The following is a 15960-nucleotide window of genomic DNA, read 5'->3' as shown; positions in this document are numbered from 1 at the left end:
TGATATCACTGCCATGTAGTGGGAAGCAAATAAGCAGTGCCAGTCATCAGTAGCTCATTGACCAGCATTGTGGTTAAGGTTAGAGATGTGCTTCCTCATTCCATTTCCCTCCAATTATGAAGTTCATGCTGTAATATGCTACCTAAATGCTAAGGGCATGAACACCTAATTGGGAGATATAATAGGGATATTTGCCAGTCCTACAAAGGGTAAGCTTTACATTGTCTGTAACCACCTGGGCCTGGCCCCATGTAAGTCAGCCCAAGTCCCTTTGGGGAGATGGAGGCGGGGTATAAAAGTAAAGTTATTATTATTATTATTATTATTATTATTATTATTATTATTATTGACACAACGACGTTGTATGACACAGCAAACTAGATATGCTGGATTTCGTATCACAAAATCACAAGTTGAACACTTCCCAAGTGTTTAGGACTGTGTGATGTATTTTCGGATGATGCGGGCAGATCCCAGTAGGGTGGCGTTTTGCAGTTGGCAGATTGTAACTTTGTCAATGTCTATTGTTTCCAAATGCCGGTTGAGATCTTTTGCCACGGCACCCAGTGTGCCCATCACCACCGGGACCACCTGTACTGGTTTCTGCCAGAGTCTTTGAAGTTCAATCTTAAGGTCCTGATAGCGGCTGAGTTTTTTCTGTTGTTTTTTGTCAATCCGACTGTCACCTGGGACAGCGACATCAATGATCCAAATCTTTTTCTTTTCCACAACAGTGAGGTCTGGTGTTTTGTGTTGCAGAACTTGGTCAGTCTGGATTCGGAAGTCCCACAGTATCTTTGCCTGTTGATTTTCCATTATCTTTGCTGGTTTGTGATCCCACCAGTTCTTTACTGCTGGGAGGTGGCATAAGTTCCAATGAATCATTTGGGCCAAATAGTTGTGCCTCTGTTTGTAGTCTGTCTGTGCGATTTTCTTACAGCAACTGAAGATATGATCCATGGTTTCGTCAGCTTCCTTGCACAGTCTGCAGCATTATTATTATTATTATTATTATTATTATTATTATTATTATTATTATTATTATTATTATGCTCTCTGGACCACAAATAAGGGATATTTCTTATCATAAGGAACATCTGGCAAATATATTGAGTATACATAAACACAGACAAGAGTGTTTGAGCCATTTTTCCAGTTGATATTCTTTTCCTCTGAGAAAAAGGAAATAGTGATAGGGTGACTGTAAGTAACATTCGGCAAAGAGAGGCTGACACAGGTAGAGTGAATGATGGCAACCTGTAGAAGCTGCTGTGAAGTTACCTGGTTATTCCAGTTTGTAACTAAAGGTTGGATTGAGTCAGTCTTAACCATCAAGATTCAAATTTGGGTGTTACCAATTACCATCATGATATTTCAGTCTGCAGACCACATTTTTACCCAAGGATGTGTAAGGATATATGACAGACCTGGAATTATTCTATTCGTGTCCCACACACACCACAATCCAACAAGGTAAAAATTATGATAGCAAGTTGATGACTTGAAAAGCATACTCATGAAATGCAGCAAAGAGTAATATACAGTATGTGGAGTAGTCTATATCTGAAATGAGCCTTCATATGTGTTCTTTACACTTCCTCCAAAGTGATATCCCTCACATTTGTAGGACCACAGGCCCCACATTCTCCAACATGAAGGTTGGATTTGCTGTATTTAATAATACTACCTCCATTCAATAATACTCACTCCCTTGGCTTACCATTGCTTTTTCCTCTTTCCCCAAACCCTGTAGTTTCCCTCTCTTCATCACAGTTGCAGTATGAACTTCTAAAGCAAGGTGAGATGAGTGCTTTATATATATATGATGTATATATTGCTGGTGTCCCATAATTAATCATCTGCAACACTGACGATGGGAAGATGAGGGTATTTTAGGATGAAATCATAAAATGAAATGGAGAATTAAAACTGCATTGCTTTTCTATTTTGTGCTTCTTGGATGGAATCACTATCAGCATAAAAAGCTCCACCTTTTGATGTCAGCAATGATATCATCATTGTGCAGAGAGGCATTGTTTCTTCAGCATTTTGATCACTTATGTTTCCTGTGGGAAGTAGCCAAACTACTGAGGTTGAGGAGCAGGAGCAGTGATGAGTGATAGGAAATGGTCTGTGATGATTCCTTGCCTCATGAAAAATGAGTTTCTATGATTGCTTACTCAGGATTGTGAACCTTGTGGCCTTTCAGATGTAGTGGAACTCCAGTTCCCATAACTTCTGAGAGTTGCTGGACTGAATGGGACAGATGAGAGTTGGGTCCAGTCACATTTGGGGAGAGGTGCTAGCCTCCCCTTCCCTTTCATTGGGAGGAATGTTTCCTAAACCTTGATAGCTGAAACTGGAGAGAGTGGTAAACTGTGGAGAAATGCCCACTCAGCATCAGACCTGTCTGAGAGAAACAAGTGTCTTTGTTGTGGCTGTTATATCTGGCTTTGGCTACCTGTGGTTGGCATTTTAAAAGGTTTTCTAACTGGAAAAGTTGGTAATTATGTGAAAGCAGTTGTTTCACTCTAATTTTAGTTTCCAATTCACTTGTTAGAAGTTATTCTGTTGACAGAAGACTCAACAGAAGCTCTCGCCTTCTGTTCTATTGAAGGTTTGTGGACAAAAAGTAATGTCCAAAGAGGGGTGGGGGCAAAATCTCTTTCTCATAGTTAGCCATTGGGTCTAAATTTCCAAGAGACAGCTTTCCACCAGAACTCTCTAAATTCCTATTGGGATACCTGTGATTCTAACAACCACTATGTCAGACTACACAGAGAAGCCATTAAAACCCACAAGCATGTGGACAATTTCAACAGAAAGAAGGAAACAATGAAAATGAACAAAATCTGAATAGTGGTATTAAAAAACTTTAAAATCAGGACAGTACATAAAGAACAACACTCAAAAAGCAGGGGAATTCCAAACAATAATAAATTAGGGCCAGCTAACACCTCCCAACAAAGAATTCCCCTGGGCAGAAACCAGCCAGGCCTTGAAACTGCAAGGACATTAAATACTAATCAAGGTGGCAAATTGGAACATTCACAAGCAGACAAGAGTTCTTTCTCCCACCCTGGACCTTCCAGAAATATATAAACTTCACTTACTTAGTTTCCAACGGACCCCTCAACCTCTGAGGATGCCTGCCATAGATGTGAGCAAAACATCAGGAGAGAATGCTTCTGGAACATGGCCATACAGCCCAGAAAATTCACAACTGCCCAGTGATGAAAGCCTTGGACACCAAATCAAATTAACTTCTCTTTTATTTAGCTCTACCTTCTATTGAGTTGAGAAGGAGAACAGGAGTACAGTGGCCTCTGGTGGTGAATTACTATCTGGAAATTAACCATTCAGATACCACACTTGGAACTACCACACCACAGCTACATGAGAATGGCTGCGGTTCTTCAACTGTGACATCACAGAAAGGGATGCCATGATAAGAGCATTGGAAGGTTGTGTGACATCTGCTGTATACAGTGAGCTATCTGGTTACAGAGTGAATTCCTGAGCAACCTGTTACCATCATAATACAATTGATGTTAACAGTGCACACACAAGTGTCACTGGGAAAACTCATCCTTTGATGTTACAACACAGTAACTTGTAGCAGAGGGCTGAGTCACAGCACTGAAAATTCCTCACTTCAGGAAGAAGGAAATCCTTCATATAGAAAATGAGGTAAGAGGACCAAACTACCTTTATCTCTAAACACATTCATTTGCTTTGTGCAGAGAAACTGAGGTTGAAAGTAACATCTAACATTCATACCTAGTTGCTTTTGTGGTTACAAGTTGAAACAGTGCTTCCTTCCTGTAATGACCAATGCTGTAATTCACTTACTTTTCATAATCAGGCAATGAGCTTTTTTCATGTTACACTTTATTGGCTGTATTCGAACTTGGGAGAATATGTAGATAGAAAAGAAAAGGTCATGTGAGTGTGTTGTCTCTTTGTTGGGTATGGTGAAATTAGTAAGGACCACGAAGAGAAGGATATGACACATTCATAACATGAATGGCCCCACAGGCCCAAGTTAACTAGAATTTATTTTTTTAAAATATCACAAAATTGGCTTGCTGGTCGAACACAATGGCATAGGGTGTGCTCTTGGCCTAGCAGAGTTGGTGTGAGCTTTGAGAAAGAATTTAGAGGAAGGTAATGTTTCAATGTTTTATTCCATTAATTTTGGAGAAACTGTTTGTGGGAGAAGGAGTTGGGAGAAAAGTGGGACTAACACGAATGACTATCTCTATACACTCACTACAAAATTACTGTGTTACCTAAAAGAAATTTTGAAAAAAACAAAATGGAACATATCAGATGAAAACACAAGAAGACATTAACCATTTATACAAGAACATCTCCTGGTTCAATATATGCAACTCAAAGAATACTATAACAAAACCAAAAAAAACCTAGGTTTCATCGATATGAGAAAAAATAATATCATTAGAAAAGAAAAGGGTTACAAAGATATAAGAAAAATTATTGGAGTGGTCCACTGAAATGGAACAAATAAAAGAATCCATGATAAAATGGGCCACCAATATAGGCTGCCCAATAAAATTAGGCTGTTGGTAATTAGTATAGTGCAATAATAGCCTTGGAATAATGTACAATTGACAGTGGAACGGCCTTGGATTAAGATTTTCAGATGATGTGATTTTAATATTGAATGTGATGTTTTTAAATGTTTAATATGTATTAATTTTAAATTTTAATTGATTTTTAGTCCCTGTTGTATGTATTTTAAGGCATCTAATGGTTGCCATATGCAAGCCACTTTAAGTCCTCTTCGGGATAGAGAAAGGTAGGGTAGAGATAGAGGTAGAAATAAGGTAAAATGAATAAGAATCTATATGGAATCAAAAATTGAAATTTACATATGCTATGGACTTAAAAGAAAATTGTTATAAAATAATGTACCAATGGTTAGGTAATAATTAGGCATGTTTTATAAGAATATATAAAATAAATGTTGGAAATGTGAAATTCAAGAAAGTTCATTCTAACGTATGTGGTGGACCTGCAGAAAAGTGAAAAATTATTGGAAAGCGATCTAAGAAACTATCCAAAAGATCCTCAAAATCAAAATACAAATGAAACCAGAATACTTCCTACTAGGATTGACAGATAAGGATTTAGATAGGGACACAAACAAAGATATTCTTTAATTACTTAGTAACAGCTGGAAGGATTGCATACACAAGAAACTGGAGAATAACAAATCAATGGCTAATAAAAATTATGGAAATTATGGACATGGATAAACTAACTCATTTGCTGACAAAAGAGGAGACCAAAGAGGATAACAGACTGGCCATTATTCAAGGATTATATGAACTGAGAGAAAATGAAGATAATAGTATAATTTATTTTGACAAATGCAAATAAAATGGACCAAATAAAAGAAGAAAGAAAAAGGGAAGCACATATTGGAAAGAATAAGAGACTAGAGACTATAAATTAACTAAGAAGAAGATTGGAAGACAACAACCCCCCTTTCTATATCTTCCCTTTTTCCTTACCTTCCTAATCCTTTAGACCCTGACACAGATAAATTAGTGTTACTCTATCCTACCTACTCTACCTAAACCCCTACCCAAATTCTATCCTGCCAAACGCTGTCCCCCTTTTTTTACCTACATATACATAGAAAACCTTAATAAAATTATTTTTAAAATTCTGTGCTGTCAATGGGGCAGCCAGATAATCTGGTTCACTGTGTCTATGTTGGTGAATGTTGGTGGGGAAGTCCATTCAGTGATACCCACAGACAGCATTGTTATGTATTTTTCCTCATGGTTCAATAGTAGCAAAAGTTGTAATGTGATGTTGCTTTCTGACTGCAGTAACAAAGTAACAGCTTTTTGGGTACTCTGAATAATGTAACCAATTCCATTCCATTCTATGCTTTGTAGAGATGTTGTCAGGCACCCTTCACCCCAAAGTAAAACTTGATATTGACACTCATGTCACTGAGATCAGTACCTGTGGTTTTATTTATCTATTTCCAACAATGTTTGGTCTTCCAGTGCAATTCTGTGGAATTTTTGGATCGGGCGTCCTTCATTTCAATAAGGTTTTTAAAATCATGTATTAAAGTACAGAAACATATCCACAGAGGATGTGGTGTCATACTGTGTAATTCAAATACAGGTTCACCAGCTTAGGCAGGGTTAAACATCACTCTTATCAAACTTCTTTGTACAATGGAGCTATGTAGCCTATTACTGTAATGTAGGTAAGGTAAAGGTTTTCCCCAGACATTAAATCTAGTTGTGTTCAGCTCTGGGGGTTGGTGCTCATCTCTATTTCTAAGCCGAAGAGCCGGCATTTTCCGCAGACACCTCCAAGGTCATGTGGCTGGCATGACTGGATGGAGTGCCGTTGCCTTCCTACCAGACCAGTACCTATTGATCTATTCACATTTGCATGTTTTTGAACTGCTAGATTGGCAGAAGCTGAGGCTAATAGCGGGAGCTCACTCTGCTTCCCGGATTCAAGCCACCGACTTTTTGGTCAGCAAGTTCAGCAGCTGTGATGTCTCATGGGCCATGTAGTCCTGTTCCTAGTACTATGGTGACAGATGAAGAGGAAAACTTTGATTTCCCACCGATTCAGCCAGAATCGGAGGCCCTGCACCTGCAGGATGTTTGCCCTCAAGAAGTCAGCCAAACAAGCCTTGGGCAGAATTCTCCCCCGTTCTCTCGCCGGGATGATTATAATCGAGATAGAGGCGCTCGGGAGGCGAGTCGCCGAAGCGCCAGGATCGCTGCCAGACAATTAGCTGATTAAGCCTGTTTCCCTTGGGAAATCTTAAGGAGTCATGCATCCGGACACAGTTTGGGTTTCACTTCTTGTTCCCCAGGGAAAGTGTTCCTTGGCGGGAAAACAAGATCCTATATAGCTATTTCCCGCAAGGGGGATCCTTGCGGAGTCAATTCGTCAGCTTCTGGAGTGAATTCGTGTGTAGACTACGCTACTCCAGTTCCTTTGTTTCCAGGACCTTGCCACGGATCTTGTACCAGTTCCAAGCCAGCCTTGTTCCCCAGACCTCGTCACGGACCACGTTCTTGCTTCTTGCTTCTTGCTGCCTCGTATCAAGCCTTGTTTGCCAAGAATCCAGTTTGTTTCTCAGCCTTGTTGTCAAGCTCCATTGGACTAAAGGACCTTGTCATTTCCCCACACTTTGCTTGGCAAAGTGTGTGTTTCGGTTATTGGATTATAACTTTGGACTCTAATATCTCATATTGGACATTGTTTTCCTGGACTATATTTGACCTTTCCTGAAAGGTCTACTTCTGAACTTTATTCTTCACTTGTTTTTATTGACTTTATATATTCCTTTAATAAAGATATTAGATAGAATCTGGCCTCTGCGCATGGTTATTGGTGCTCCGTAGCCTGGGTCTTGACAGCAGCTCAGCAGTTTAACTCAGTGCGCCACCGAGGGCTCCCATGTGATGTAGTAGATAGTATATTAGAAAAAGATCTTGAAGTTTCCATTGAGCATATATCTTCCAAAAAGCTCTAGCCATCATAGACAGTGGTGACGGATGCTTGCAGTCAGAGCCGGTCCAACAATGAGGCGAATTAAGCGGTCGCTTGGGGTGCAAAACATACGGGGGCACAGTTGAGACTGCTTTTTCTGTTGATTTCTTGTAAAATATGGTGTTTTAATGCTTAATTTGGAAAATCTTAATGTAATTTGATGTTTAATAGGCTTTTCCTTAATCCCTCCTTATTATCCAACATTTTCACTTATCCAACCCTTTTATTTTTCAGTGATTGGTTTTTTTTTGGGGGGGGGGGCAAAATTCTGTTCGCCTACACTTGAAAAATACCTAGAGCCGGCTCTGCTTGCAGTTGCAGTTCAACAACATCTGGAGAGCCACACAATTCCCATCCATTCCACTATCTCAGCCTGTAACAATAGGGTTGTTGTTAAAATGAAATGACATATGGCAGGCAGGAAGTAAATACTTTTTTTTAAAAAAAAAAAGTACGGCAGGGGAAGAGAAAGGACAGCTGGGAAGAGAAATGCTAAATCTATTGCATCACAGTTATTATTCTTGCCAAGTGTGTACAAACAGACAATACTGTCATGTCATGTGTCTATTTTTTGTCCATAAATGGTTTCTAGCAAGGATTACATCACACTAGAGATGACCTGGAATTCCCCATTATGTGAAGATTATGTAAAATGCAAATAAATATGGCTTTGTTTTTGGCCAATCCTGGAGTACTAATCCACTTGAGGTGGGCAATTTCTGGGGGGCTCCATTTGGACCACCACCACCCCAACTCAGCAAGGGGCCACTTCAAGCCTGCTGTTGCTGAAGTCATAGTGTTTGTGGCAACAGGAGCACAGTTGCTGCTTTTATAATATAACTCTCCCTTCAAGGAAGACCTTCGCTTCAGTCCTGCCACCTTCATGAGTATGGCAGCTGGAAACAGGAGAGACGGCCTTCACAGTGCCTGCCCCCAAACTCTGGGATTCCCTCCCTTTGGAGGCTAGAACAGTTCTTTTCTTGTTGTCCTTCCACTGGCATTTTTTTTAAAGTAAAGTGTATGGTTCTCAGTTTAATTCAGATTCAGTATTTTTGTATGTTTTAATTTTAATCTTAATAATGCTTGTTAATGTAGAAGGCAACAGGATAGTAGCCATAGCAGCAAGAATATGAAATATAGCAAGAGTTATTCCATATTTTTTTTTAAAAAAAGTTAATATTAGATACAAGAGGGAAAAAGATTTTCATTGGCTGAGCAGTACATGGAAAGGGGTGTTTGATACCCTTCTGCATTTTCACAAATGGATGTAGGAGCATGTGTGGCCCGGGAACAACAGAATGTGGTCAAGATGACCATAATCATATTTCTGGGCTGCTGCTGGTGCTGGGCTTATGAGACAATTTGGGCCATTTGGCGTAAGCTCACAGAAATGTTTCTCAACCTGTGGGTCCCCAGGTGTTTTGGCCCACAACTCCCAGAAATCCCAGCCAGTTTACCAGCTGTTAGGATTTATGGGAGTTGAAAGCCAAAACATCTGGAGACCCATAGGTTGAGAACCAGTGTCATAGAAGCAATGAAGAGTGATTTTAATCAAAAGGATAGTTGGCAATGGAAAGATGCATTTCTTCACTTATGTATTACTAATCACATTTACCACTTTGAGGGGTTTAAAGCATGTAAATGATTCTCCTCCTCCCCTACTTTAGCCTTATGACAATCCTATGAAGCAAGTAGGGTTCAGAAAGAGCAGCACAATGGGCCTTAGATCATTGCTGCTTACCAAGTTCACATTTATTGGACCATTGGAAATCAACACGACCTGGAAACTTTTTTCAAGGTTATTGGCTTGGTAATTATGGTGAATACATCCTTAGAAGGAACTTTTCAGAGCTTTGTGCAAAATACAGCCTCCAAATCCAACCACCCTGTAACACATGGAGAAACCTAACTATTTGATACAAATTTGTCTTCATCCAGTGACAGTGGCATATAACTGCCAGAAAAGGTCTCAGTGGTAGAAAGGACAAGATTATCTTCATGGCCAGCTGGCTGGATGATGATGAGTGGCGCATCATTTCCCCCAGCCTTTACCCCAGGGTAGAAGTAAGGCTGCAGGGATCCCGAGAAGGAGTCTGCAAATGTAAACAAGTGTGATCCACTGTCAGCATTGTAGAAGGAGACCTCTCCTGTGTCATAATCCAAGAAAATGCCTATGATCCTCGGCGGTGTTTTCAGTGTGAGTTCTGTGAGAGGAGAGGTCAGGGCTGCGTACTCATCACCGTTCCTCAGCCACACTGTCCAGAACCCCGAGGCTGGTGAGGGTGTGAAAATCCCCTGGCGACTCACAGACTCTTGGCATACTCCAAGTGTCCAGCTGGTCTTGCCTTCCACACAGACCTCCCAATAGTGCCTCCCGGATGTGAACTTTTGGCAACCCATGAGGCATGTGCATGTCTCAAAGCGGGAGGTGTTCTTGGGCAGATCTTGTTTCCGATCTCCAACTTGAACACGGAGCAGATCCTCTGAGAGATGCAGGTAGGGATTTGCTGTGTCAGGATCAAAGGTTATTGGCACTGCAGGGAGAAATACATACATTTAGTCTAGAACCCCTAATACTGCCCTAATACAAAACATACAAAACTCATTGGATCTGCCTTTAAACTAAGTCAAAATATGTATCCATGAAAGAGAAAAAGATCTAAATGATTGGGAATTGAGTGGCAGCCCAGATTCTGAACTGCCATTCTTATCATCCTTCATTATTGACTATGAATAAATAATACATTGACCAGGGCTGATGGGATGTGGAGACCATCAAAGTTTGGGCAGCCATGGGCAGATAATCTAGATGGTCTTTGCTCTTTGCTTTCTATGGAGTTGGATTGGATAGTTTATGTGGCCTCTTCGAATTCTATGATAATAACTATAAAGCAAGTGAGATCCAGAATGGTGTGATGGGTTGAGTGCAGGACTAAGGCTCTGAGGTTGGATCTACACTGCCCTATATCCCAGGATCTGATCCCAGATTATCTGCTTTGAACTGGATTATATGAATCTACACTGCAAAATAATCCAGTTCAAAGCAGATTATATATGGCAGTGTAGAAGAGACCAGAGAAACAAGGTTTCAGATATCTGCTTAGACATGGAAACCCACTGGGTAACTTTGGGCAGGTCATGTTCTCTCAGCCTCAGTGAAACGCTGTGTCAAACCACCTCTAAAACCCCTTGTACTCTGCTATATAATCCAGATTATCAACACAAATAATCCACATCTGCTTTGAACTGTATTATATGAGTCTACACTGCCATATAATCCAGTTCAAAGCAGATAATCTGGATTTTATATGGCCTCAGAGGAAGCTTGTCGCTGCTTTTCACTGAGGCTAAGAGAACATGACCGGCCCAAAGTTACCCAGTAGCTTTATATTTACCTCTGTATTTTCGGAGAGACTCCAAAAGCCCAGGGACATCGTAAGACTCCTGTAGATCCATCGAGATGGGCTGCAATCCTTGCAGGGATATCCCTTCACTCCTGGAAAGAAATTGTCACAGGTTAACTGTTATGATTGAGCCTCGTGGCTCTGTTTCTGACAGGCGTGGGCGTAAGACTCCTCGAGAGTCGGATACTCTCGAGGAGCGAGAGAGAAAAAGACTGCGAGACATATTTGCAGCACCATCTGACGAAGAGTCTTTCGAAGGGTTCACGGAGAGAATGGAGGAAGGGCTGGTTAGCTCAGAGGAGGATGAGATGGATTGGACTCGGGTAAGGGAGGAATTGGGGGCCACTGGCCATGATGGGGCAGAAGATGAATGGGGACCTTCAGGATTAGACCCATGGCTTAGCTGGAGGGATGGGACGGGATCCACAGCTGGAGATGCTGTTGGGCGTAGTCAGAGGTGTTCCAGCTCTGACGAGGAAAGTGATGAGGAAACGCCCGGGTTAAGGAGGACAGCTGACAGTGATGAAGATTTGTAACTGGCATAAAATGGGGCTTGGGAGCAATTGCAAATTGCGTCGGGCAAGGTAATCTGGGCAAACGCTTGGGATTCGTGTGTGTGTGTGGGACGCTTCCCTGAAGACTTGTGTACTTTCCTGTGCTGAGACGTAAGTTGATTGGAATCCAGGGTCAGACGGCGGGAGGGATTGTGTGGGCATTTGTTTGTGCAAACCTGTGCTTACTCTTATTAGCTTGACCTTCCGTCGTCTTCTTGACGGACGCCATCTCCTGCTTTGAGAACTCGGACTGAACTGACCACGGCTTGTCTTCCCCCCTTCTTGGACTTGGAAAAACTACAAACGTCTGCTTCTGGCTTTGATCTACGGAACGGAACTGGTCTACTCTACTGCTAAAATCCCTGGCGGAATTGTTCGTGTTGGAATCCTGTCTGCTGTGTGTGTGGGAGCGACGCAAGTTACTCTAAACACAGTGTGGGCAGCAGAGAGGAATCTGCTGCCAATTAGTTGCATTCTTTGTATCTTTTGTTCCTTGGCTTTCGTTTTGTTTATACCCAGGCTGAAGAAAGCAGTTTGTTTTTACCCGGATTAAACTCCGGTTTAATCCGGTTTATCTTTTGAACATTTACTTTTGCCCCTTTTTGCTCCTAAAGGCAAAAATTGCCTGGCCCTTGTGTTTTACGGGCATTTTTGAGTTCTGTAATCTAATAAACTCTGTTACTTTGAATCTTGTGGCGTTCTGTCCTTGACAGATTGCCCGACGCCCATAAAAGGTTTATTGCAGCAATAAACCCGTCAGGAAGACGATGGATGAGTTAAGGGTCAAATTAGACCAATTGCAAACGGCTTTTACCGTTAGCCAAACCGCTCATGCCGTGAAAGGACATGTTTTGACTCCTGAACGCTTTGACGGAACCAGGTGCAAGTTGCCAACCTTTTTGGCACAAGTGGAGCTTTATTTTTCTCAGCTCAGTGCTCATGCTTATCCTACAGACACTAGCAAGGTGGCCTTTATTTTGAGTTTGTTGACCGGTCCCGCAGGACAATGGGCCACTAATTTAATTTTGGGCAATGACCCAGTCAAGGACAATTTGAATGATTTCAGAAAGTTGTTAATTGATACTTTTGGGGATCCTCTCCGCACGGAGAACGCTGGGTGGGCTCTGTATCGGTTGAAACAGGGAAAGGGGACTGTTTTGGATTACTTAAATAAGTTTAACCTGTATCGCCACCAGCTGGATTGGGGGGAAAATGCATTCATGCTTTTATTTACTGCTGGGTTAAGTGATATGCTCCAGGATGAATTAGCACGTTTGGAGCCGGCTGAAAGTTGGGATACCTTAGTTGCTAAGGTGCTGCGCTTAGACGCAAGGTTCGAGGCTCGTAAGCACTCAAAAGCAATGTGTGCGCCACCCATGCATGTAACCAGGGCACCTGTGGTAATGGGGGAAGAGCCTATGGAGCTTGGGGTCTTTAAAAAGCTGTCTACCGAGGAAAAGAGCCGTAGGAGGCAGCTGGGCTTGTGTTTGTACTGTGGGAATGCTGGGCATTTTGCCAAAAATTGTAATGTGAAACCTTCCAAAACTTTCGGGAAAAGGCCAGCCCTAGTGCGACGTGAGACCAATGCACTAGGGCTCCTCAAGCAATCAACTGAGGGGAGGAAGCATGTTTTCGTACCCATTACATTATCTGTTGGGGGAAGGGAACTTGTTTCTACTTTGGCACTACTGGACTCAGGGGCTACGGTCTCTTATGTTGATACTGAGTTTGCTAAGAAGCATGGCATTCCTAGAGTGCGCAAGGCATGCGACGTGTGGGTGGAAGGAGCAGATGGGAGACTGCTGGAGACTGGGGTGGTTAACCATGAAACCTCAGCAGTAACGTGGGAGGTGCAGGGAGTAACGGGAACGTTTGTGTGGGATATTACGAGCTTGCCTAGATATGATGTGATCCTGGGGATGGATTGGCTAGCTGTAGTAAACCCACAAGTAGATTGGGCAACACGTAAAGTGATTTTAAAGAGGCAGGACTGTTGCACTCTAAATGTTACTCATTCTGATATGGAGGGAGTGCCTGCTGAGTATGGGGAGTTCTCTGATGTATTTTGTAAAAAAGAAGCGGACAAATTACCACCGCACAGGCCATATGATTGCGCCATCAAGTTGGCAGAAGGTGCGAAACTGCCAGCAGGGAGGCTGTATGCCTTGACTGTACCGGAAAGGCAAGCTTTGCGGGAGTTTCTAGATGAAAATTTAGCCAAGGGGTTTATTCGCCCATCTAGTTCTCCAACTGCGGCACCAGTATTCTTTGTAGCCAAAAAGACTGGGGAACTTAGGCTGGTCTGCGACTATCGGATCCTAAACAAATACACCATTCGGGATAGGTACCCGCTCCCTTTAATCTCGGAACTGTTATCAAGGGTGCAAGGGGCTAAGGTCTTTACCAAGCTTGACCTGCGGGGGGCCTATAATTTAATCCGTATACGGGAAGGGGATGAATGGAAGACGGCATTTAACACGTGTTTCGGATGCCACGAGTTCCGAGTCATGCCTTTTGGGCTTTGTAATGCTCCTGCGGTCTTCCAGAGGTTCATGAACGATGTGTTCAGGGACCTAATTGACCAATTTTTAGTGATTTATTTGGATGATATCTTGATTTTTTCTAAGGACGAGAAAGAACATCGTCAACATGTCAAGCAGGTTCTGCACCGACTGCGGGCTAATGGGCTTTTCGCCAAGGCTTCCAAGTGCGTCTTTCATGTGCCTGAAGTGGAGTTCCTAGGTCATGTAGTGTCAGGTAGGGAACTTAAAATGGACCCACATAAGGTTGACGCCGTCAACTCATGGCAGGAGCTGAAGACTAAGAAGGATGTACAAAGGTTCTTAGGTTTCGCTAATTACTACCGGGAGTTTATTCCGAATTTTGCAAAGCTCACGGTACCTTTGACGCAGCTTCTGCGCAAGAAACAGCCATTTGTGTGGGGGCGGGAAGCTCACGAGGCATTTCTACAACTTAAGTCTAGTTTTCAATCGGACAACATACTAACCCATCCTGATGTTGACAAACCGTTCGTGGTAGAAGCGGACGCTTCTAGCTACGCGTTGGGGGCTGTATTGTCTCAGAAGGATTCCTCAGGGACCTTGCGTCCCTGTGGATTTTACTCGCGGCAACTAACACCCTTCGAGCAGAACTATACCATATGGGAGAAGGAGTTGTTGGCGATTAAGGTGGCGTTTGAGGTGTGGCGGCACTGGCTTGAAGGGGCACGGCACCAGATCGTGGTCAGGTCTGATCATAAGAACTTAGAGCACTTGCAAACAGCAAAGAAGTTAAACCAGCGTCAAATCCGCTGGGCTTTGTTTTTCTCCAGGTTTAACTTCAAGGTGCAGTTCGTGGAGGGGAAGGCAAACTTGCGGGCCGATGCTTTATCCCGCAAGCCAGAATTTAAGACCAATGAGCAGGTAGTATGTCAGACCATCTTGCCTACTGCCTCGCTGTGTGTTGTAGATAATGAGCTCGGGTTACATGACCAGATCCTTGAGGCTCAGAAAGATGATGTGTGGACTCAGGAGCAACTGATGTTGCTCTCAGCAGGTAACCGTACCATACTGCCGCATCTCCAAGATCAAGACGGGGTATTGGTGCGTAGGGGGCAGGTTTACGTACCTGTGGGGGCCCTCAGGTTGGAGGTGATTAGAGCCCACCATGACGAACCCATGGCTGGGCACTTTGGCAGGTTCAAGACCGTACAGCTTATCACCAGGAGCTACTGGTGGCCAAAGATGCGGCAAGACATTCTGCGCTTTTGTGACAGCTGCGCCGTTTGCCAGCAAAGTAAGACGCCTGTTGGGCGCCCTAGAGGGTTGTTGTCGTCTTTACCTGTTCCGGAGAGGCCATGGCAAATCATTTCCATGGATTTCATTTCAGATTTGCCTAAGTCTGGGGGTTATACTTGTATTTGGGTGGTGGTGGATTTATTTAGTAAACTGGCTCATTTTATTCCTTGTTCAACCATTCCGGCGGCCCCTACGTTGGCCTTACTATTTACAAAGCACATCTATCGCTTGCACGGAGCACCCGAGGTGATTATTTCCGATAGGGCTCCGCAATTTGTATCACGCTTTTGGAAACACTTCCATGAGTGCTTGGGGACTAAGTTAAACGTGTCGTCCGCCTTCCATCCGCAAACGGATGGACAGTCGGAACGGGTTAATGGACTCTTAGAGCAGTATTTGCGTTGTTTTTGTTTAGATCAACCCACGGCTTGGGTGAAGTGGTTACCGGTGGCGGAATTTGCTTACAACAATGCGGTGCACACGTCTAGTCAGCATACGCCGTTTGAGCTTACTTATGGCTTTCACCCACGGGGAGGTGTGGCGCCGTCGACCAATGTGGTCTCTTCGGACCCTGTGTACCGCTCTACGGAAATGGCTGCATTGCATGATGTTGCCCGTCGCTTACTATTGGAAGCTAAG

The 15960-nt window shown here is 42.9% G+C and overlaps 1 protein-coding gene and 1 long non-coding RNA gene across 2 annotated transcripts in view; one reads left to right on the top strand and one right to left on the bottom strand.

The window, feature by feature from the left end:
* Positions 1-3415: 3415 nt before the first annotated feature.
* LOC134296354 (uncharacterized) overlaps positions 3416-15960 on the top strand; it is a 29127-nt gene continuing 16582 nt past the window's right edge. Inside the window, exon 1 of the long non-coding RNA XR_010003068.1 lies at positions 3416-3690. This is a non-coding gene — a long non-coding RNA (uncharacterized LOC134296354). The remainder of the gene's footprint in view (positions 3691-15960) is intronic.
* The window catches only part of trim58 (tripartite motif containing 58), a 32915-nt gene continuing 21123 nt past the window's right edge, over positions 4169-15960 (bottom strand). Inside the window, exons 5-6 of the mRNA XM_003224490.4 lie at positions 10962-11062; positions 4169-10100 (exon numbers count right to left, since the gene is read on the bottom strand). Coding sequence (XP_003224538.2) covers positions 9472-10100; positions 10962-11062 — 730 coding nt within the window. The 3' untranslated portion in view covers positions 4169-9471. The remainder of the gene's footprint in view (positions 10101-10961; positions 11063-15960) is intronic.

The sequence above is a fragment of the Anolis carolinensis genome, chromosome 2 (genome assembly GCF_035594765.1).
Source record: "Anolis carolinensis isolate JA03-04 chromosome 2, rAnoCar3.1.pri, whole genome shotgun sequence".
NCBI classification, from domain to species: domain Eukaryota; kingdom Metazoa; phylum Chordata; class Lepidosauria; order Squamata; family Dactyloidae; genus Anolis; species Anolis carolinensis.
This window is presented reverse-complemented; position numbering and strand designations above follow the sequence as displayed.